General features: G+C 44.6%; 1 protein-coding gene across 2 annotated transcripts in view; it reads right to left on the reverse strand.

Moving 5' to 3' along the window:
• LOC121325760 (netrin receptor UNC5B-b-like) overlaps positions 1–23,094 on the reverse strand; it is a 56,659-nt gene that overhangs the window by 1,083 nt on the left and 32,482 nt on the right. Inside the window, exons 2-16 of one of the 2 annotated variants that reach the window (XM_041268708.1) lie at positions 16,568–16,792; positions 14,628–14,771; positions 13,445–13,548; positions 13,055–13,235; positions 11,387–11,554; positions 9,972–10,136; positions 7,090–7,122; positions 6,424–6,618; positions 4,580–4,978; positions 4,187–4,274; positions 3,464–3,629; positions 2,893–3,126; positions 2,122–2,271; positions 559–723; positions 28–209 (exon numbers count right to left, since the gene is read on the reverse strand). In XM_041268708.1, the coding sequence (XP_041124642.1) occupies positions 28–209; positions 559–723; positions 2,122–2,271; positions 2,893–3,126; positions 3,464–3,629; positions 4,187–4,274; positions 4,580–4,978; positions 6,424–6,618; positions 7,090–7,122; positions 9,972–10,136; positions 11,387–11,554; positions 13,055–13,235; positions 13,445–13,548; positions 14,628–14,771; positions 16,568–16,792 (2,599 nt within the window). The remainder of the gene's footprint in view (positions 1–27; positions 210–558; positions 724–2,121; positions 2,272–2,892; positions 3,127–3,463; positions 3,630–4,186; positions 4,275–4,579; positions 4,979–6,423; positions 6,619–7,089; positions 7,123–9,971; positions 10,137–11,386; positions 11,555–13,054; positions 13,236–13,444; positions 13,549–14,627; positions 14,772–16,567; positions 16,793–23,094) is intronic. The other variant, XM_041268709.1, reaches the window with a different exon arrangement.

Below are 23,094 nucleotides of genomic sequence, written 5' to 3' on the forward strand. Positions count from 1 at the left end.
CAACAGAGCAGGCAAGGCTGCTTTTACCTGTCAAAGCCCAGATTGTGTGCCAGCAGTCTCCAGTCGTTGCCCCGCGAGGTGGGTGCATCCAGGCTGCTGCAGATCTTATATCGGATGGACGAGGGTATCCTGAAGGCATAGGGCCCCACCTGAATGGAGGGGCAAGTGCCACTGTCTGCGGCAGGGAAGGGGTTAAACGGTGTCACGTTCTGAAATAACAAAATGAAAACCAAGAGTCGGAAATAACACCATGGAAGTGCAATATAACCTCAGAATAAATCAAAATAAACGGTTTGATAAAATATAATAAACATCACATTTCTTCCATCGGTTCATTTTAAAGTTGACAGCATCGCTACATGCTATACAGCTTGTCCCTAGAAGCATACTTTAATGCAGTGAACATGAACCAGCACTAGCATCTTCAGGGTCATCTTCTTTTTTTATGATTGCCTCTACCTCTATTCTGGTCAGATCTCATCACTTCTGCCCTTCTCCATATCTCCCTTCTTCCTCTCTGCCATACCTCTCCCTTCTCTGTTCTCTCTCTTTCCATACCTCCTGGATGAAGGTGTGCAGCTGGAAGATCTGCCCCTCTCCCTCCACCTGGCGCACACAGATCTTGCAGGTGAGCTCGGTGGATGCCAGGCTGTGTCTCTCCAGGTTGAAGGTGCAGTGCAGGGCGCGCTGGCTGCCACTCCAGATGTGATAGAAAGGGATCTCCTGCAGGACAGAAAAGAAAACAGGACCTTGCTTTAATCCAAACTCTCCCAAACTCTCATGTGAATGAACAAGCAGCAACAACGTTCCAGATATCCACTATAAAGATATTGATTAATTAAGGTGAAAAGGAGGGAAGGAGTGGACAAAAGAAATCTGAGCAGATCACAATCCAAGAAAAATAAAAAGAAGTACTGAGCAGGCCTGACCCTGCTGCTGGTGCTTATCTTTCTGAGATCTGAGCAGATCACAAGCCAAGAAGAAGTCCTGGGGCCTGACCCTGATGCTTCTTAGCCTTCTAATAACTTTTTTTTAAATGTGGAGTTGGACATGAATTTTAATCGACTAGTTCACTCACAGTTCTAAGTGTTTTTGCAATGCGTGACTCAAGCTTCACAACTACCATGTTTAATTAATGTTTAATGAGCTGTTGAATTCAGTTCTACAAATAAATATTCATGTGGCAAGCATTGAATATGACATGCTGTTCCAGTCCTATTAACACCTTAACATGGCATATGATGACTTAATCTTTTGTTATTTTTAGGATTATAATTATCAATATTTGGTAGCAATCATTTTATCACATTCAAATAATTAAAATGGGACACATTTTCTCCAAGTCTCACTAAATATCAGATTGAATCTATTTGATTATTCTTTGTTTTAAATCCTCAGCTTAGGAATTGTTTAACTATTTATGTATTTGTTTATTGTAGTTTTTTCTCTGGTTGGTGCTTTGAAATGAAATAAAAATAAAACCTCTTGCTCGTTTTTTATTTTTAAACCTGTAATCCGATTAGGACTCTTGTCTGATTCTCAGCGGCTGCAGGGCTCAGATCAGAACAGAGCACAGAGGCAGAGGAACGTATTCCAGAAGTCCCACAGTGTTGACACATTACGGGGAACTATCGACTTGTAAGGAAGCTTTAAGGCTGGATCAGGGAAACAAACTGCAACGGCTGTGCAACAGACGTGCGACCAGCTAGAGATGATTGATAATGATAATTGTACTCTGTTAGCCAGTCTCCCTGGGATTGTCAAGACAGCCACACGAAGAGAGAGATGAGAAATCACCCTCAGTGACAGTCGCACAATCGAAGCATGAACCAGTCTTAAGAGGATATCTACCTGGAATAAATTTATAAATAACATTTAAGAGAATTATAAACGTCAGGAGGCCATTTGGCTCATCAGTGCTCGTCCAGTTACTGATTGATATCAAAACTTTTTCAAGTCGTGTCTTAAAGGATTTCAGTGATTCAGCATCAATAACATAGCTTGGTAACTCTTGGTAAACCTTTGTAACCCACTCCATACCCTCACCACTCTCTGTGTGAAGAAATGTCACCTAGCCTCTGTCCGACCATATATAATAAGTTAAAAATATATAGTAATCACCTGGTATTTGGCTAGCAGCTTGCTCTTCCACAGGGAGTGAGGGATGTCATGGATGGAGAGTCGCAGGTTGTGGTAACTGTCTTTGAAGAGCAGAGGCTTCGGCTCCTCCAGCAGGTACCCTCCCTGGTTCCGTTCGAGCTCCAGGACCTCCTGCATACACAGACAGACAGAAACACAGTTAAACTCCACAGAAGATATCTATGACACTAAGACATCAATCGGTGGATTGGGAATCAGAAACCACAGGGTGTGTCAGTACCTATGGCCATCACTGTATGTGTAAATAATACCAATGCTGATTTTGAAGTTGCTTAACTAACTCCATACCTTGCAGCAAGCCATGGTGACCAATCTCTCTATTACTCTCTATTAGTCTATATGATTTATCAGATATTATCCCAGATGGAGAGACGCTAAGAAAAGCTGCCTTTGTCCTGGGGGGGGGTAATTGTATTTATGACCGTGTTTTGATGACATTATGCTCTGGTTTACAGCTGAGATTGACACAATTTACAAGAGTTCCTGTTTAAGTCTGAATTTGCTACCCTTTACTGGGATACTGTGTTATTGCTGTAGCGGAAAAATGTTAACTAAGTTTCTTGCAACTGTGCACCAGATGGTTCTGACTTGAATTCATTAACTGACACAGACAGACAGACAAACAGACAGACATACAGACAGCTCACCATGAATGTGCTACTTTAAGACAGATATAGAAACAGACAAAGAGACTCAAGGTCCATGGCAGACAGACAGATTAGACAGACCAACCTTGAGTGCGTCAGGCGTGTCCTCTATGCAATACACTTTGAGGCTGTACTCAAGGGAGCTGCAGGTAGTAGGTGCGAAGATGGCTAGCTGGAGGCTCTTCAGAGCTGCGCTGTTGTACGACTCCCCCACCAGGCTGTAGGTACCCAGCTGGTCTAGGAGCACATGGCAGGATTGAGGTTCCAACTGGCAGTAACAGGGTGTGCTGAAAGTTTCCTCATCCAGTGTTACCACCTCCTGGTGACAAACAAGAAGAGGAAGAAGATCATATTTTAACATTGGAGTGGAAACATCAAGGCTCATATAGTAAGACAGATAGTCTCTGTCTAGCCAGTACCGGTCACTGAAGCATGGTGAAGTGAACTACACCCATCTGGTTTCCCTTTGTAACTTGCAAGGGCCAATGCAGTGTTCCCTATGGACCCCCAGCCAAGAACGGCAACTTGGTCCAACCAGGACTCAAACCAGCAAGCTCCTGATTGCATTACTGATGCTTTTACAGGGTCCACTGCAATAACAGGTTATTGTTACAGCTCTAGCGCCCCTGTGTGTGAGGACACTGTGTGCCACTCACCTCCCACTGGCTGTGTGCCTGTGTCTTGAGCTTCACTATCCAGTCCGAGGAAGCCAGGTCGGCGCAGTGCGGTACACTCAGGACAACTGGGCGGCACAGCAGCAACCCTGTGGGACCACACGTCACCACGGGGCTCAGGACAGTCTGTGTGCCTTCCGAGGGGAGCCTGGGGCAGGAGGAGAGAGAGGAGTGAGGGGGAAGGAGGGCAGGCAAGCAGGCATTCACACATTCATGAGCGCCGACAAGGAACCCCAGCAGTATGTGCAATTACTAATGAATGGATTTATGAAATGTTGACAGCATACATTATCAAAAACAAAGCTAACTAGTACAGTGCTCCCTCTTTATTTTACTATCTGTCTTACACATCAAAAACACTGTATTGAAAACAGTGAATTAGTGATCAGACCTTATGTAAATGGGAAGTGTTGTGTGATGTAGTGTCGTTACGGATTCTGTCCCCTGTCGGTGAGATGAGATGGAGTCAAAAGCTCTAAAACCACGAATGTAGACAAGCCCAGCTTTTTTGCATAGTGGTTAAGATGCTCACTTGCAGTATGTAGGGCAGCTGGCTTGTGCCCAGCCTCCACGCTTTTACACTTACACAGTAAAATATAATACAACTTACTGTCAACCTGGCCAAACAGTGAATTAACCAAGTCGTGAAATATCGAGGGAGTACTGTACTGTTTTTATTAGAACAGCGCCCCCTGCAGTGCTCACGTTGTGTTGTCGCGCTTGTTTATGATGAGGTACATCTCGTAGAACTTCCCCTGCGGGATTGTGCCCTGGGGAACCAGCAGACTGACACCTGGGAGACAGGGAGAGGGATATAGGGATAGGGGTACAATTACATTATAACAGTGTTATAGCCCTTATAAAAGTTTACCCTGGTTATACTTCTGTTTTCCCATGGTTATTCTAAGCATTTACCAGTTTACCATGTTTTATTTTTTTTTTAACATTCTTCTCTGTGCTTTAAATTGCCTGCCTATGATTTACCATGCTTTCACTATGTTTTAATAAACTTTGAGGTGCTTTTACTATGGACATTTTTTTAAGGGAGACATCATAGTAGTATCCTACTTATCTGTGGATGGTGCTGTGCTGACTGACCTGTGTTGGGGATAATGAGTCGCCCCCCTAGACAGCCGAACGTCGCGCTGGTGCTGTTCCCAGGCTCCCTGGGGAGGGTGTGGAGGCGCTGTGAGGAGCCGAGAGCCTTGTTCTTCAGGTTTAGGATCTCTCCGTCTCGGGACAGCCCCCCTCCCCCAGGGTAGGTCCCCAGGGGTGCCCCCCCCTCCTGCAGCTCCCCTCCGCTGGACAGCCCCAGAGAGGAGACGGTGGAGGAGTTGTACACCTTGATCTTCAGGCTGGGAAGGGGGTCCAGCAGGGGAGAGGTAGTCATGGGGATCTTGTCTCCCGAGTCCTGCAGAGAGTACATGGGACCCCGGTACGAGCCTGCGCTGACGGTCAGGTCGGGCTGGATCGAAGCGTTCAGGAGATGGGGGTTATCTGTGTGGGGGGTGGGGGGGGAGATCTCAGTATGGGTGTGCAATCTTAACTGACACTAACTGTTCTTGTGGTTTAGGTTCACGTTGCATACTGTTTTTCTGCTCCAAGCATCACATACTGGGGCAGAATATTAAAGCTCGTTTTTATACTCCAAACACAGCTTGTTGTATATATTTTTTTGTTTAGATTCGTCTGAGTAGTGGAGAGAAAATGAGAAACAAAAGCCCCATTCCCTGTCATCCTGCATATATTTATTTATCTAAAGTGTCCCTGTATATATTTCAGAAGAGACAGTCTGAGGAGTTAATCAGTGTTTATGGTTATCCTCTGAGTAATCTTATCTCAAAACAGCATTGAAAGAAACTGGCCATCCGGGACGTCAGGCTTTAATTACAGCTTTCTAACCATAATGCAGCAGCTAGACTTGTCAGAAAACCTCAGGACATTTATTTCTATATACAGTACCCATTTCTCTTGGTTATCATAGCAACAAAGACACAGCAGGCTTGTATAAAAACAATGCTACACTGTAGTTCATTAGCTAAAATGCTATAGTTCACTAACCAAAAAACTATTGTTAATTCCCTTTACAGATAATAGCGCCCCTAACCTGTGTCTTACACTCATATTCCAAGCTTGTATTAGAAAGATATGAGGTCAGGATGGGGGGGGGGGGGGGGGGGTCCTATTATCTGTGACACAGGAAGTGATGTAGGCTACTTTTGACAAAACTTATAGACCAGATTCTCAGAGCTATTACTCCAAATCGTCACTGCCATTTTTAAAGTTTTTAATTTTAAGATTTTAAAAGGGCACCCAAAAAACAACCCTTGTAGATGCTTGTGGGAAGTGTAAAGTTGTTTCTTATTCATTTTAAATTAGTAATTGGTGCCACAGACACACTGGGAGTGAGGTTGGTCACTGTCTGAACTCAGCAGGTACAGGACTTTACCCCGTCTCTCTGCATGCATGCAACTCCAAACCTGTGTAATACGAAAAAGAAGACATTTCTTAATAAAGATGTGAAAACACTGGAACCAACAGCCTTCTGGACCAGAGTTCAGCTCCCTGAGCTCAACCAGGGATGGAAATAAGACTCCCATCCATAGCACCATGGATATTCAAGCTCTTAGTAAAACCTGGAATGGGTGAAACTGCTATGCAATAGGAGTCTTATTTCGATCCCTGAGTCAAGTCTGCAAGCTGTGTGGATGAGGAGGGCTGGGTGAAGGGAGCAGATCTCGTCTATGCAGTCCCTGTGAGGAGCTCTGAGTCTGGGAGATGCAAGCTGTGTGGATAAGGAGGGCTGGGTGAAGGGAGCGGATCTCGTCTGTGCAGTCCCTGTGAGGAGCTCTGAGTCTGGGAGATGCAAGCTGTGTGGATGAGGAGGGCTGGGTGAAGGGAGCGGATCTAGCTTGGGCAGTCCCTGTCTGGTAGGCTCTCACCGTGTCGGGGAGGTTTGTAGTTGATGGGGTGAAAGCCTCCAGTCAGGGCGGCTGATGAGTCAGTGATGTCGGTGTCGAAGTCACGGCACGTCCGCCTGTAGACCACCACGCCCACCGTCATCATGACCACCAGGAAAATAAACAGCGCCACCACCAAGCCGGCGTACAGTGCTACATCACCCGTCACCTCCAGAGCTGAGAGAGAGAGAGAGAGGGGAGGGGAGTCCCATTCAAATGAAAGAGATACATTCGTACTGTGCACTAGCCACAAGGTGCAAGGTGCTGCATAGATTAATCATTGTAGAGAATGCAGTTCATATCGGAGGTAAACACATAGAAATAATTATAAACCCCATACAGTTCAGACAGAGTGAAGGGTGGGGGAGAGAAATTAATATAGAGAAGGGAGGGTGGAGAGAAAGGGGGATAGAAAGAGAGAGATAGGGAAATGTAGGTAGAGGGTGGATCAAGGGGGAGAGGGTGGGATAGAGAAGGGTGGGGGGAGAGAAAGCTGGAAAGAGAGAGAGGTAGAGAGAGGGAAGGAGAGAGAGACATTGAACCATGAAGGTATCTGGTCTAACAGAGGGTGAGGTTAGCAGAAAGGAAGTTAAAAACAATCGCAACATGTGCCAAAAAAAATCAAAGGAAAATGAAATGAAAACTTACGATGGATTTTATGTTCAACAAAAAGCTTTTTATCTGTTTGAAAAAAAAGAAGAAATAAATAGGAAGAGAAAATAAAACATGGGATGAACTGTAATTTTTAAAACATGAAGAAATAATAATAATAATAATAAAATAATAAATAATAATAATAACCCATCTTAATATATGATAGAATTATATATATTTCTTATAAAGATTTTCTTCCGGAGACTACTTGGCCTCCTCTTTCATCCAGGGGAAGGTCGAGGGCTGTGTTTGGATCCAAAATTTTGACCCCCGGGGTACTTTATTTAGTAACCCCATTGCTGGATCACTACAGTAGCCATGTGTCTCAAATTAAAGAAACCCACAAAACCAAAAAATAAATATATATATATATATATATATATATATATATATATATATATATATATATATATATATATATATATAATACAATGAACAAAAATATAAACGCAACATGTAAAGTGTTGGTCCCATGTTTCATGAGCTGAAATAAAAGATCCCAGAAATTTTCCATACGCACAAAAAGCTTATTTCTCTCAAATTTTGTGCACAAATTTGTTTACATCCCTGTTAGCGAGCATTTCTCCTTTGCTAAGATAATCCATCCATCTGACAGGTGTGGCATATCAAGAAGCTGATTAAACAGCATGATCATTACACAGGTGCATCTTGTGCTGGGGACAATAAAAGGCCACTCTAAAATGTGCAGTTTTGTCACAGAACACAATGCCACAGATGTCTCAAATGTTGAGGGTGCGTGCAATTGGCATGCTGACTACAGGAATGTCCACCAGAGCTGTTGCCAGAGAATTGAATGTTTCTCTACCATAAGCCGCCTCCAATGTCATTTTAGAGAATTTGGCAGTACGTCTAACTGGCCTCACAACCGCAGACCACGTGTAACCACGCCATCCCAGGACCTCCACATCCAACTTCTTCATCGGGATCGTCTGAGACCAGCCACTCGGACAGCTGATGAAACTGTGGGTTTGCACAACTGAAGAATTTCTGCACAAACTGTCAGAAACCATCTGCGTGCTCATCGTCCTCACCAGGGTCTTGACCTGACTGCAGTTTGGCGTCGTAACCGACTTCAGTGGGCCAATGCTCACCTTCGATGGCCACTGGCAAGCTGGAGAAGTGTGCTCTTCACGGATGACTCCCGGTTTCAACTGTACCGGGCAGATGGCAGACAGCGTGTATGGCGTCGTGTGGGCGAGCGGTTTGCTGATGTCAACGTTGTGAACAGAGTGCCCCATGGTGGCGGTGGGGTTATGGTATGGGCAGGCATAAGCTACGGACAACAAACACAATTGCATTTTATCGATGGCAATTTGAATGTCTAGAGATACCGTGATGAGATCCTGAGGCCCATTGTCGTGCCATTCATCTGTTGCCATCAACTCGTGTTTCAGCATGATAATGCAGGGCCCCATGTCGCAAGGATCTGTACACAATTCCTGAAAGCTGAAAATGTCCCAGTTCTTCCATGGCCTGCATACTCACCAGACATGTCACCCATTGAGCATGTTTGGGATGCTCTGGATCGACGTGTACGACAGCGTGTTCCAGTTCCTGCCAATATCCAGCAACTTCGCACAGCTGGAGTGGGACAACATTCCACAGGCCACAATCAACAGCCTGATCAACTCTATGCGAAGGAGATGTGTCGCGCTGCATGAGGCAAATGGTGGTCACACCAGATACTGACTGGTTTTCTGATCCACGCCCCTACCTTTTTTTTTTTAAGGTATCTGTGACCAACAGATGCATATCTGTATTCCCATTCATGTGAAATCCATAGATTAGGGCCTAATGAATTTATTTCAATTGACTGATTTCCTTATATGAACTGTAACTCAGTAAAATCTTTGAAATTATTGCATGTTGCGTTTATATTTTTGTTCAGTATATATATATATATATATATATATATATATATATATATATATATATATATATATATATATATATATATATATATTGTGTGTGTGTGTGTGTGTGTGTGTGTGTGTTTGTGTTTATATATATGTGTGTGTATATATATATATATATATATACAATAAAACAATAAAAAACTAAAATAAATAAAGGGAAAGGGAAAGGGGTCTGAGCGCATTAACAACACCCAAGATCTGTTACCGTTCACAAATTTGTCATGCATGAAATATTGAAATATTGAATTCCCCCGGGCAACACCGAGTACTTCAGCTAGTATAAAAATAAATGTAACTATGTGGGTTAAACCCCCAGATTATTGAGGCTATAAAATATCAGCCAGCAGCAAAAATGTGGTTAACTAGTCAAACAACAACTTTAATACATTTAAATGAATGCTTTGTATCTGTTTCTTCTCTTGTTGAGCAGACCTTGCAATGCTGTGAGTAGATCATCCATACCATCCAACACATTTAATCATACAGTTGTTCATATTCTTTTTCTTTCTAATCTTAATTGGAGAAAAGCTGCATCCTCACCCCTCTCCCCTTTCCCCCTCCCCTCTCTCTTATCCCCATCTCCCCTCTCCTCTCTCCCCTCTCCCCCTCTCCCCTCTCCCCAGGGAAGAGGGGGAGTCACACCTCTCGCCTTCTCCCATCTTGGAGAGCGGAAGAGGTAGAGTGGAGTGGGAAGAGGGGATCTGGTGGGAAGGAGAGGAGGAGACGGGAGAGGGGGGAGGGAAAGAGGGGAGAGGGAAGCCCTCTCCCCCTCTCCCCCTCAACTCTCTCCCCCTTCTCCCCCTCACCCCTTTCCCCTCTCCCTCTCTCGCCGGGAGAGGCCCTCTCTCCCTCTCCCTCTCTCCTCTCTCCTCTCCTCTCTCTCCCCTCTCCCCTCTCCCCTCTCCCCTTCTCCCCCTCTCCTCTTCCCTCAGTACTCACTGGTCATACAGAGTCCGTCGGTGCAGTTTTTGGATTGGAGCAGCAGGCCGCTGCAGTCTTTCCCCCCGTTCACGGGTGCCGGGGCCTGGCAGTCGCGGCTGCGCCAGTGTGTGCACTCCGTGCTGCAGGCAGACCACTTCGCCCACTCCGTCCAGCCTCCGTCCACTGAGAGACGAGAGAAGCCAGAGCGGTTAACACAGTCCCTGAGTCACCCTGCACTAATATAAACAATCAGATAAAACCATTAGCACAAACACACAGCACCCAGACACAAGGCAGGTGGTAATCAAGGGTATACGCAGATGAACTTTTTATTTGGATAATATAACGTTTACCAACTTCTCATATAAGGGATACAAAGTTTACCTATTTCTACTCTCCTGTGATATACAAATCCTGGGTATATTTTAACGGTGAGCATCTGTGTTGTTTTGCTGTGTGCGAGACTGACAGCTGAGAACTCTCAATCAGAACAGTGGCGCGAGCAAGGGGGCATGACCATTGGGGAGCGTGTTCTGTTTGTGAGTGTTTGATTGATTGGTTGGTTATGTTCTGTTCTGTTGTTAGGCTCTCTGGACCTGCAGGGCGGTGTTAGTAGCCTTCATCCTAGCCCGTGAAAGGACAGTCACAGAACTGTTCACATGAAGCATCGATTCTGTGATTGTTCACACGTGAACACCACCTGAGAGGGGGAATAACTAGATGGGGTCAGGGCTCTGTTGGCTGAGAGCCAATAATAATGTATCTGTTCATGTTTATCTGTTCAATCTATCTGTTCAGCTTCACCAAACAGGGGAGTTGACCCACTTTTTTATTTACCACTACACCACTGTTAACACAGTCTCTGAGTCACCCAGTGCTAATATAAACAATCAGATTAACACACAAACACATAGAACATTAACACACAAAAAGAACCCAGACAGGAAATTAATAAAGCCGTCTCTGAGTCATCTCAACATTAACATAAACACATAAACAAAACATCCACACACACGTACACAGCACCCAGACACCAGGCATTCACATTGTCTCTGAGACCACAGCACCTTACCTGTGTGGGAGCATTACTGTTTTGAGTACAGTGCTGGCCTGGGCACGGTGTGTGGTACTGACCTGAGCACAGTGTGGTGCAGCTGTGCTGTGTGTGATACTGGGCTGGGTACAGTGGGGTGGTGTGTGGGAGCTGTACTGTGTTTGTGTTTGTTCTCCAGCAGGAGGAGCTGTGCTGTGTGGTACTCACCTGAGCACAGCGTGGTGCAGCTGTGCTGTGTGTGGTACTGACCTGAGCACAGCATGCTGCAGCTGTGCTGTGTGTGTGGTACTGACCTGAGCACAGCGTGCTGCAGCTGTGCTGTGTGTGGTACTGACCTGGGCACAGTGCGGTGCAGCTGTGCTGTGTGTGTGGTACTGACCTGGGCAGAGTGTGTTGCAGGTGATTCTCTGGTAGGGCTGCCCCTCACAGAAGGCTCCTCCATTGAGGGGCGCAGGGTTGGTACAGGACCGGGTCCGCTTCTGCCAGCCACGGCCACAGCGAGTGTTACAGGGGGACCACTCCGTCCATGTGGACCAGCCTCCGTTCACTGAGAGAGGAGAGAAGAGAGGGGTTAGAGGAGTTCATACTGAGATAGGAGAGGAGAGGAGAGAGGAGAGAGGTTAGTGTGGGGTTCAGACTGAGGAGAGAGGTGAGTGTGGGGTTCACTCTGACAAGAGAGAGGTTAGTGTGGGGTTTAAACTGAGATAGGAGAAAGGTTAGTGTGGGTTTCAGACTGAGAGAGGAGAGGTTAATGTGGGGTAGAGTCTTACGCGGGTCAGATTTTTATGACCTGCTTACGCTACTACATGACCCGACCCGAACCAGCAACCCACTGCAACACCGTCTTCTTACCCACGACCTGACCCTCTAATAAGACCTGCAACCTGACCCAAACCTGCAAGTGTTTGTCCTTTACCTACTGCCTGCGTCAACTGACTCTCTCACGCTCTCATTCACACACAGATATCTCTACCAATCTCCACAGATTGAGTTTACACAATAGACTATACAGTGTGGTAGCTTTCTCTAGTGGTCTAGATATATTTTAACATTGTAACATATTAACTATCTCTACTTACTCTACTATAAAATACCTGTCTATTACTTTCGTGCCACCAGCTGAAACCTGTGCTTTCGCAGAGATGATGTACCAGTTTTGTGGCTGTCGTTTACAAAAACATAATGACAGGTTTTACAAGCAACGGATTCAGTCACATGTTTAGTATTTTCATTCGCTATGATTCCAAAATAATTGCACACTTCTAATTTACCTCTCGAACTACATGACATAAACCCTGCGCTATTTTTTGTTTCACCTTGTTCACAAACTTTTTTAATATCACCAAGCAGTCAGACGTATCAAACAAGCGAGAACAACACTGCTTGGTCAGCTGACTCTTCCCTAGTCGCCTCCTGCTTTAGTGCAGGAGATACCTGTACACTTACATTCTAATATGTTAGCGAAAGGTTTACGGTCGAGTATGCAAAAATTATTTTTGGTGATTCAAATTCTGACCTGAAAATAAAAAGTTTTTGACCTGAACTTGACCTGCTTTTGCGGGTCACCTGCGGCCCCGCAGGTACCTGACCCGATGCAGGACTCTAGTGTGGGGTTCAGACTGATAGGAGAGAGGTTAGTGTGGGGTTCAGACTGATAGGAGAGAGGTTAGTGTGGGGTTCAGACTGATAGGAGAGAGGTTAGTGTGGGATGCACATGAAGAGAGAAGAGAGGTTAGTGTGGGGTTCACACTGAGAGAGAAGAGAGGTTAGTGTGGGGTTCACACTGAGAGAGGACAGAGGTTAGTGTGGTATGCGCACTGAGAGAGGAGAAAGGTTAGTGTGGGGTTCAAAATGAGAGATGACAGAGGTTAGTGTGGGATACACATTGAGAGAGGCGAGGCGAGGAGAGGAGATGGAGAGTAAGATTAGTCTTATAGACACAGAGGTATAGAGGGTGTCTTTCTTGGGATGACAAGTTGTACATTTCATGCCAAGGTGGGCAGATGAACCACACAGCCGGAGACAGGCTGGCGGAGGGGCTGAGTACCGTATACAATGACGGTGGCGGTGGTGCTGCGTCTCTTGGCCACGATGTTCCTGGCCAGGCAGGTGTAGTTGGCTGTGTCAGAAAGCCGAGCCTGCTTGATGATGAGGTTGTGATCGATGGTGATCAGGAAGTTGGAGTCTCTAGTGGGGTCGATGGGCTCCTCATTCTTCAACCACTCCACCTGGACATGGGGACACACAGACAGATGCACAGACATTACTACAGGCTTTTCAGAACTGAGTGTGGGGTGCAGGGACCGTGGTATGGGGTGCATGATAGAGAGTTTACAGTGTATAGACTGCTGTATGTGTGTGAGTGTGGGGCGCAGGGGTGCAGGTGTATGGTACAGACAGGATATTGTGGGGTGCAGGGGTCAGTGTGTGTGTTCACCTCAGCCCCTGGGATGCCCTCTGGTGGTCGACACTGCAATAACACCTCTTGCTCCAGTGGGACCTCCTTCCCCAGCGGCTCCTGATCGAAGTTCTTCCTCAGATCTGCAGGGGGCAGCAGAGACACACAGCCAGACAGAGAAAGGGTGAGAAAGTGAGACAGATCAGTCTATCTATCTCTGTTTACCTGTACTGCTCGAAGTTCAGTAGTGCAGGAAACCTTTAGATGATTTACAGTGCATGCATTTGGGACAGTGACAGAGGCACAAAGAGACAAGGATAAGGTGAGATAGTGACAGAGAGAACAAGATAAGACATCTATCTGTCTATCTCTCTATGCAGTTCTTACAAGTCTACAGGGGGTGACAAAGACACATTCAGGAGGAAAGAGAAAAAGAGAAGGAGGGAGAGAGAGGGAGAGATCTGTTTATCTATTATCTATTATCTACTTTAATCTTTTATCTACTTTAACTATCTGCCACTGTCTGTCTCACTGGCTGCTGGACAGACAGAGGTGGATGAACTCAGATACTCAGTTATTTAATTGCTGGACCAATAGATATATAACTGCCCAGGAGTGACACAAACACGGATCCAAACTAGCAGAGATGGACTGACTGACTGATGGATTAATGTAAACGTGCCACGAGATATCAGTCAGGAGTGACACAAACACGGATCCAAACTAGCAGAGATGGACTGACTGACTGATGGATTAATGTAAACGTGCCACGAGATATCAGTGAATTAAAAGACCAACAGAGTCCACACACTGGGACTGCTATTATCACATTGCATTTTCCCAGCAGTTTTCATTAGGCGGCTCAAATCGAAACTGTTTTAGAGTTGTTGCTTTAACTTCAGAAATTGAAAGAAAGACCGATAGATAATGAGGACATAAACTGCTGCTCTTGATGAGGGTCTTAGATACAGACTGACACTTACAGAGATGAATGATAGATAGAAAGACAGACAGAGACAGACATACCCTACAGACAGACAGACAGACAGAGACAGGCACTCAGACAGACACAGATAGGTAGAGACAGGCACTCAGACAGACAGAGACAGGCATACTCTACAGGCAGACAGAGACAGCATTTCCAACAGGCACACAGACAGACAGACAGACAAGGAGACAAGGAGACAGGGAGACAGGGAGACAGGGAGACAGGGAGACGTACATGCGATGCGGACGTAAGCCCTCCTGCTCTTTGTAGTCCCAGCAGAGCTCCAGGCCACGCACTGGCACCAGAAATCATCCAGTCCAAACAGCTCCTCTACCTGAGTGCGAGAGACCTCGATATCCACCTCTCGAACCACCAGCCCTAGAGAAGAGAGACACGGAGAGACACAGAGGCACAGGCACAGAGAGACACAGACAGAGAGTCACAAACACACAGAAAGAGACACATTATTAGAATTGCTTTTTTAATGATAGCATTCTACTTGAAAAGGTTGTTTATTCTACTTCAATCACTGCAGACTAGTATAATCTTTGTGTACAGGGTGATGAGAAAGCACTACATTTACCACATCAATGATATGGTGCATTGATGCGGTAAACTTACTTTCTAATCACCCTGTATATAAGAAAAGTGTAAACAGATATGTGTGCTAGACAGTGTTACAGAACAGCTCAGTACTGTAGAAGCAACTTACTAAATTAGTCAAAGTTAAACAAGAAGGGAGATGTCAAATCCTAACCCCAATCACATCCCTTGAGAATCAAAGCACAGCTTTATTGTAATAGTCTCTTATTCAATCTGTCGATGTAATTTCTCCTGAACTAAAAACCCAGAGCCATTAGAAATGCTCAAATCACAATCAATGTTTTTCCAATTTTGTGTTTGACTGTCTGCAAAGCTCCGAGAGGCTACAATAGGCTTATAGCTGCTGCAGTGACCAGGTAGCCTTTACACCACTCAGCTTAGTAAGTGTTAATACCACACTGCTCTGTTACCTGTGTCTCTCAGTGAGTGAGGGCTGGGAGCTGTGTTGCTGTGTCTCTCTCAGCGAGTGAAGGCTGGGAGCTGTGTTGCTGTGTCTCTCAGCGAGTGAGGGCTGGGGGCTGTGTTGCTGTGTCTCTCAGTGAGTGAGGGCTGGGAGCTGTGTTACTGTGTCTTTCAGCGAGTGAAGGCTGGGAGCTGTGTTGCTGTGTCTCTCAGCGAGTGAAGGCTGGGAGCTGTGTTGCTGTGTCTCTCTCAGAGAGTGAAGGCTGGGAGCTGTGTTGCTGTGTCTCTCAGTGAGTGAGGGCTGGGGGCTGTGTTGCTGTCCCTCTCAGTGAGTGAGGGCTGGGAGCTGTGTTGCTGTCCCTCTCAGTGAGTGAGGGCTGGGGGCTGTGTTGCTGTGTCTCTCAGTGAGTGAGGGCTGGGAGCTGTGTTGCTGTGTCTCTCAGTGAGTGAGGGCTGGGAGCTGTGTTGCTGTGTCTCTCAGCGAGTGAGGGCTGGGGGCTGTGTTGCTGTCCCTCTCAGCGAGTGAGGGCTGGGGGCTGTGTTGCTGTGTCTCTCAGTGAGTGAGGGCTGGGGGCTGTGTTGCTGTCCCTCTCAGTGAGTGAGGGCTGGGAGCTGTGTTGCTGTCCCTCTCAGTGAGTGAGGGCTGGGGGCTGTGTTGCTGTCCCTCTCAGTGAGTGAGGGCTGGGGGCTGTGTTGCTGTGTCTCTCAGTGAGTGAGGGCTGGGAGCTGTGTTGCTGTCTCTCTCAGTGAGTGAGGGCTGGGGGCTGTGTTGCTGTGTCTCTCAGTGAGTGAGGGCTGGGAGCTGTGTTGCTGTGTCTCTGTCAGCGAGTGAGGGCTGGGGGCTGTGTTGCTGTGTCTCTCAGTGAGTGAGGGCTGGGAGCTGTGTTGCTGTGTCTCTCTCAGTGAGTGAGGGCTGGGGGCTGTGTTGCTGTGTCTCTCAGTGAGTGAGGGCTGGGAGCTGTGTTGCTGTGTCTCTCAGTGAGTGAGGGCTGAGAGCTGTTTTGCTGTGTCCCTCTCAGTGAGTGAGGGCTGGGGGCTGTGTTGCTGTGTCCCTCGCAGTGTGTGAGGACTGGTGGCTGTGTTGCTGTGTCTCTCTCAGCGAGTGAGGACTGGGGGCTGTATTGCTGTGTCCCTCTCAGTGTGTGAGGGCTGGGAGTTGTGTTGGTTACCTGTGATCTGGTCCAGGTTCTCTCTGGTCACGTGGTCATTCTGGTTGACCCAGTCCCCATTGCATTTGAAGTAGATCTGTGCAGCGGGCGTGGCCCTGCAACGCAGTTCCACAGGGTTGTTCTTCACGATGTAGGCGTCGTCCGGCTCCTGCTGGAATGAGGGGAGGGGCTCTGCGGGGGCCGAGGGGAATGAGTCCGGGAGCACATCACTGTAATCACCAGGGCCTGTGAGAGAGAGAGAGAGAGAGAGAGAGAGAGAGAGAGAGAGAGAGAGAGAGAGAGAGAGAGAGAGAGAGCTCCCTGGGTGGGGAAGAGGGAGGGGGAGAGGGGAGGGTAGAATGAAGAGGGTGGACAGAGGGGAGACAAGAGAGAGGAGACTAGGGTTAAACTCCAGCACTAAGAAGGTTTATATGGCTCTCCTTGGCAAAACCCCAGATTATCATAATAAATTGCTGATTACCTCTAGCAGCACTTATAATCTTAGATACATTTTTCTTTTCCTAGGGTTTGAATGGAATTTGGAAAAAAGGGCATTCAGCTTTTCTAGCTCCATGGTCTTAGAATAAACTTCAGGAAAAACTGAAACTTACTGTCTTGATCCCTTTAAAGGAGTTCAAACAAAAAGTTGATCTCTATGTAGCTGAGATGTATTTTTGTATGATGTGCCGCCTTCTAAACCAGGTCTCCCTTTTAGTTATTATTATTATTATTATTATTATTATTATTATTATTATTATTATTATTATTATTGTTATTATTATTATTATTATTATTGTTATTATTATTATTATCTCAACAGGACTTTCCTGGTTAAATAAATATAAATAAAATAAATAAAATGATCAGTCACCTCCCTGTTGTACCATTTCGCTGATCGGAATACGTACCACTCTAATCATCTGTCCCATCTGAACCCAGACACTCCCAACAGAAACCAGAGCTTTCTACACATGTCATACAGCCAGCCCCGTGGCCAGTCAACCCCCGGGCAAGCAAGCGAATGCACTGTAGCACTAAACTGTACACGCACACACACACACACACACACACACACACATACAGTACACATACACACTGAAAGACACTGAAACACAGACAGACACACACAAGTACTGTACTCACACAGAAACACACACGCATGCATACAGACACCCACACACACACTGACAGACACACAAACAGACACACACAGATTAATCCAGCATATGCAATCTCTTTGCACAGAGGAGATAGAGTTTAACGTTTCTGATTTTGTATAATCTGGCAGCAGTAGTGTACGCTCATGCACTATGTGTGTGGATGTCAGCGGGGTTGCTGCATCTGTTTACCTCAGCTCTGTGAGTCTAACAAAGCCCAGGGGTGAGTTCTCAGTGCAGGTCGGCTTGTCACTGTGGGTGCGGGGGAGGGGGGGGCTGTAAACAGCAGATGTTGCTGAAAACAAAATAAAGTGCTTAACGACTTAGAAAGCTGTCTCTGAAACAGAGAGAGAGGGTGCGCACAGCACTGGTACCCCAGCACTAAAACTGCTGAGCGGGAGGGGAAGATGTGTGTCATTCAGAATGAAACTGAGAATAGGTGAATTGCTGATGGAGCAGGTCCAACACAATACTAAACCAGCAGGACCAGGAATACAGCAGGTACTGTACTGTTACCACACACTGTACTCACACACACACACACACACACACACACACACACACACACACACACACCACACCACACAGTGGCACTGAAACACACAGACACACACACAAACACAGACACACTTACTGTACACACACACGCATTAAAGGGATTAAGGGGAGGCTGGAAACAAACTAAAGAAAAAAAGTGATCAAATTGAAGGGAAAATAGTACTGTTAATGATTAAAATAAATAAATAATAATAATCAAAGAAAATAATTAAAATTAAAAAAAAAAATCTATGTCCTAGTGTTTCAGATAGGAGTTTTTTGGTTTGTTTTATAATTTGGTTTACTCTGATTGGGGGCTGGTGAGCAGTGTTGACCTGAAGTGTTGACCTGGTTTGTGTTCGTATTAGTGGGGGTCAGTGCAGAGAGCTTCAGGGCCAGCAGACTCAGAGGACTCTTCAGGATTGAGCTCTGATTCATTTTTCTTTAGGTGCATCCAAAATTTGAGTGCTCTTTTCTTAATATTTACAAGTGCTGGGTAGCGGCCTAATTCTGCCTGCATGTGCGATTTGGTGTTTTTCTTTGCAACTGCAGTATGTTTTTGTAGAGTTCAGCATGCAGGGTTTCGATTCGGTGTTCGTCCCATTTAGTGTAATCCTGTTGACTGAGTGGACCCCATACCTCACTGCCATACAGTGCAATGGGCTGGAGGATGCTGAATTCATTTTAGCCATATTTTGACAGGTATATGAATTTTATAGAATCTTCTTTTGATGGCATAAAAAGCTCTTCTGGCTTTTTCCTTTAGTGCATTTCCTGCTATGACATTCTACTTCTTGCTTTCCTGCATTTCCACTATGACATTTATTTAGTTTAAAAAAACGTTTGACAATGACGAGGTGCTTACAAAGACTGGGGTCACATACACACGTTTGCATTCTTATATTTGCAGGGACTTCTTGTTGAGTAAGTAACAGTGTCGACTGGATATAAAGGTTTCTTTAAATGTCTTAATTCTTTATCTCTTATCTATGTCATTGACTAATCGCCCTTTTTAACCACTGGGCATACTACTGAACCAGGCTCTGAAGAGCTGAGGTGGTCATTTTTGTCCCTGCTGTAGCTGTGATTTTGTATAGAGATGTATTAATTCACAGTTGAAAAGGGGTCAGAAATCACAGTTTCACACACCCTAGATATATATTTTTTAAAACTACTTCACTTAAAATATGACAAAGATGGAAATTAGCCTCCTGTTGCATAGCAGTTTCACCCATTCCAGGTTTTAATACAAGCTCAGTGTATAGGTAACAAGCTCAGGTGTGTCTTTTTAAACCCATAGCACAAACCAGGAATTGATAAAAATGCTATACAACATGGGTCGCAATTCCAACAGCTTTTAGGAGTCTTTTCAGAAGCAGCTGAACAAGGCCTGCTAAGCAATGACCAGATAAAGCAACAGAGAACAGGACATTGGCTAGGTAAGATAAGCACAAAGTACAAGGAGGTTTCTCCGTTGCTGAGTGGTTAACCCAACATGATTAGCCTGTCATTGTGAATTAGTGTGCCACTCTGAGTCATGCACTTCAGAGGCTCTGTGTGGGGAACCAGAGAAGACTGACTTGCTCTTGGCTACCACTAACCTGCCATTAAAGCTTCTAGACCATACAGCACTGTGCAAAACCCAGGCAGCCACATGCCCGCTTTAAATAAAGAAACATCCTCTTTTAGCTTCATTGCCTCGCCCTTTGCATCGAAACCTGTGATTACCACCCTCTAAAGTTAGTTCAGAAGTTAATTGAAAAGCACGGCTCAGGAAACAAGGAGACACAGACAATGAGAGACAAGAATGAAAATGACATTGACGCCAGTGCTGCTCTGGGTAATGACAAACTACAAGAAGCCAGGGAAAAGGGGACAAAAAAAAAAAACCCTCCTGGCACCAAATAGCTGCAATACTCACACGACCTACCGACACCTACAACCCACAGTAAAAGCACAGCACAGTGAAAGCATGGTAAAGCATAGGTAAGCATTGTAAAGCCCAGAGAGGTATGGTAATGCTCACTAGTAAACATGACATACCACGGCAGACTATGGTTAATGCATGGGGAAAACTGCAAGGGTACCATGCAAAAATACTGTGGTAAACTTTTATCAGGGAACTGTCTCTACCACGGAGATGTCTCTACATTGTAGAATGAGTTTTACTCTTCTAAAACTCAGAGATTCATTCCAAAAGTAATCAGATGCTCGCAAATTAAACAGTAACTAAGCATCAAATACATTTTCTGTTCTTATTTCCTGTTTTATGGTGTTTGCAATCACTGGTTCTAACTCCAATGATGTAAGTACATGTTGTGTTTGTTTTATATATATATATATATATATATATATATATATATATATATATATATATATATATATATATTATATTATATATAGATTAAGAAAGATGACTCTTTCTAAGTAACTTTGACCAAGATGCTGCCTTTCAATTTCCAACCATAGACAAGACATGGGCAAGATCAGCCAGTGTCTTTAATACACAACTACTCTTTATTGTCAGCAAGGCAGAAAGTGTCCACTAGATGGCGGTGGCACTTAATAAGGTCGAAGCACCCTAAGCGCAGGTTTATTAGAACAGTAAGAAACACAGAGCTATATTTCAAAGAGTTTATTCCACTCTTTAAATAACTATTTTTTGATAGGAGAAAAATTACCTACAGTGGTAGTCATGGCCAGCTATAAAAATGCTGAAATATGGCTCGGTATACTCCATGACAATAAGCAGTTTAGTTAACCTGTCCCACCTCTTCTGCATGCAAGAGGGTGGTATCTGACTAAGGACTGGTTTGTCAGATTACTACTGAAATACAATGTTTCACCAGCAGGTGTCACCCATTGAAGATCATGTCACCCTAGAAGGTCATCTTCTAAATCAAAATAATACACGTTATAATTTGATCAAACAGGTAATTAAACCGCAATCCACGGAAATACAGTACAGTAGATATGGACCGATGCACAGAAAGCTCAATATTACATTTTCCATAATCATGATTTTTTAATCAAAAACATACAAATAACCTAATATATTTCAAACTGTTGATGGAGACCGAGATGTGTTCAATATGTTGACTTTTCAAAACTAGTTTGAAATATTTTAGTAATGGAATGGAAGGTGGTCTCTTGGGCACTCTCCTGATGTTTATCTCTCATCAAAGGCAGAAGTATACAAGCTCCACGGTATTTCAGTATTTGCAATGAGACCTGCTCAGAACGACTGTAATTATAATAAGCAGGGAAGGGGACAAAAGTAAAAGTGAATATCATTTCAAGCTACCTTCTGTTTAAGCAACCAAGCTCTCAATCAATCTGCAGTGTTCCCTGTCTTAAACCTATTAAGAAATCATTTGATACAGAACATAAGATCTGGGCCAAAAATGAGTTAGTAGTTGATTTATTCAGCCTGCACCCCATCTGGGTAAGTCACAGCTCGATAAGAAACACAAAAAATAATTTTATGACTATGATCCTTTCCAGCGCTACTAAATATTCTGCCCACTTGAGAACAGTTGTTTGATAAAATGTATTAACTGCATTTAAATGTTAGGGAGAAAAAAGCCCAGGGGATCATTCATGCAGTTAAGTAGAAATAAGAAATATAATTTGCATTTTACACCTCGCTATTTATTTTAAGAAACTCTATATATATATATATAATGTATATATATATATATATATATATATATATATATATATATATATATATATATTGGCTAAATATGCTTAACAACGCTATTGGGCCTATGGAAACTCTGAGAGTGTTAGTAAAGTCATTCTTCTTCCATAGCGACAAGGTATAAGAGATAAAGAGAGAGTGGACTCTATTAACATGTACAATACAAAAACTGGTTTACTGTTCCATGAATTGAATGACAAAAGTATGCCGTAACAGTATATTTTAGGATGTGACATCTGTGAGTTAAAAAAATACTTGCTTTTTTACATCCCAAAACGGAGAAGTGTCCCATCGTTCTTAACAGGAAGTGTCTTTGCTCCAGTTTATCAGATTAGACCGCCCACCACTGGTATTGTTCATGCACGAAGATTATGTTAAAACACCAACACCAACAATAAGGCACGAAACCCGACCCACAAGCAGATGAGAGCTTGAAGCATATGTGGGAGCTGCTGTAACACAAGGTCAGTACAACAGCTCTAGAAACAAAAAATGTGATCCCTCTCTCCTTATTTCTTTACATGCGCAGCATTCATTTTGGCAATGCTTATATGACTGGTCATGCCATTAAAGCGCATTTCATTACAAGACACGCAGAAATAAAAAGGAGACAGATGCAGACTGCCAAAAAATAGATTTGAGGACAATGGATTCCTGCCCGCGCAGTAAAGATGATACACCGCGCGCACCCCTATCCTCCACCTCCTCTCTGCTTCCCGGCTCTTAAAAGCCCACTTTCACTCCATTCAGGCTTTCAGCTGGGTAAGAGAATCAATATCCCACAATCTGCTCGCTGTAAAGTGAACAAGCAGCAAGACTGATGAACTCGTTCTCGGAGAAACAAGCACAGAATGGCATTTTAATGCCTGTTGCTTTAGAGCAGATAAAAGCCCCTCACTCACTCCAACACTATCATCTAATACCAGGCTGCTTGCAGGACGCTCTTTCTACTCCTCCACCCTCACTCCTAGGCTCACTGGTAATAGGGGCCAGGCTTGTCTTGTTTTATATAACCCACTTTCTTGTCCATTTCCACGACTAATGGCAAGCCCCAACATTTGTTAATAGAGGTTTGTGGTTGTTCAGTTTTCATGGAATGGCCCTATGGTGTCTGTGTGTTTTATGTGTCTGAGCAATGCATGTGTTCTATA

This window comes from Polyodon spathula, chromosome 13 (genome assembly GCF_017654505.1).
Source record: "Polyodon spathula isolate WHYD16114869_AA chromosome 13, ASM1765450v1, whole genome shotgun sequence".
NCBI classification, from domain to species: domain Eukaryota; kingdom Metazoa; phylum Chordata; class Actinopteri; order Acipenseriformes; family Polyodontidae; genus Polyodon; species Polyodon spathula.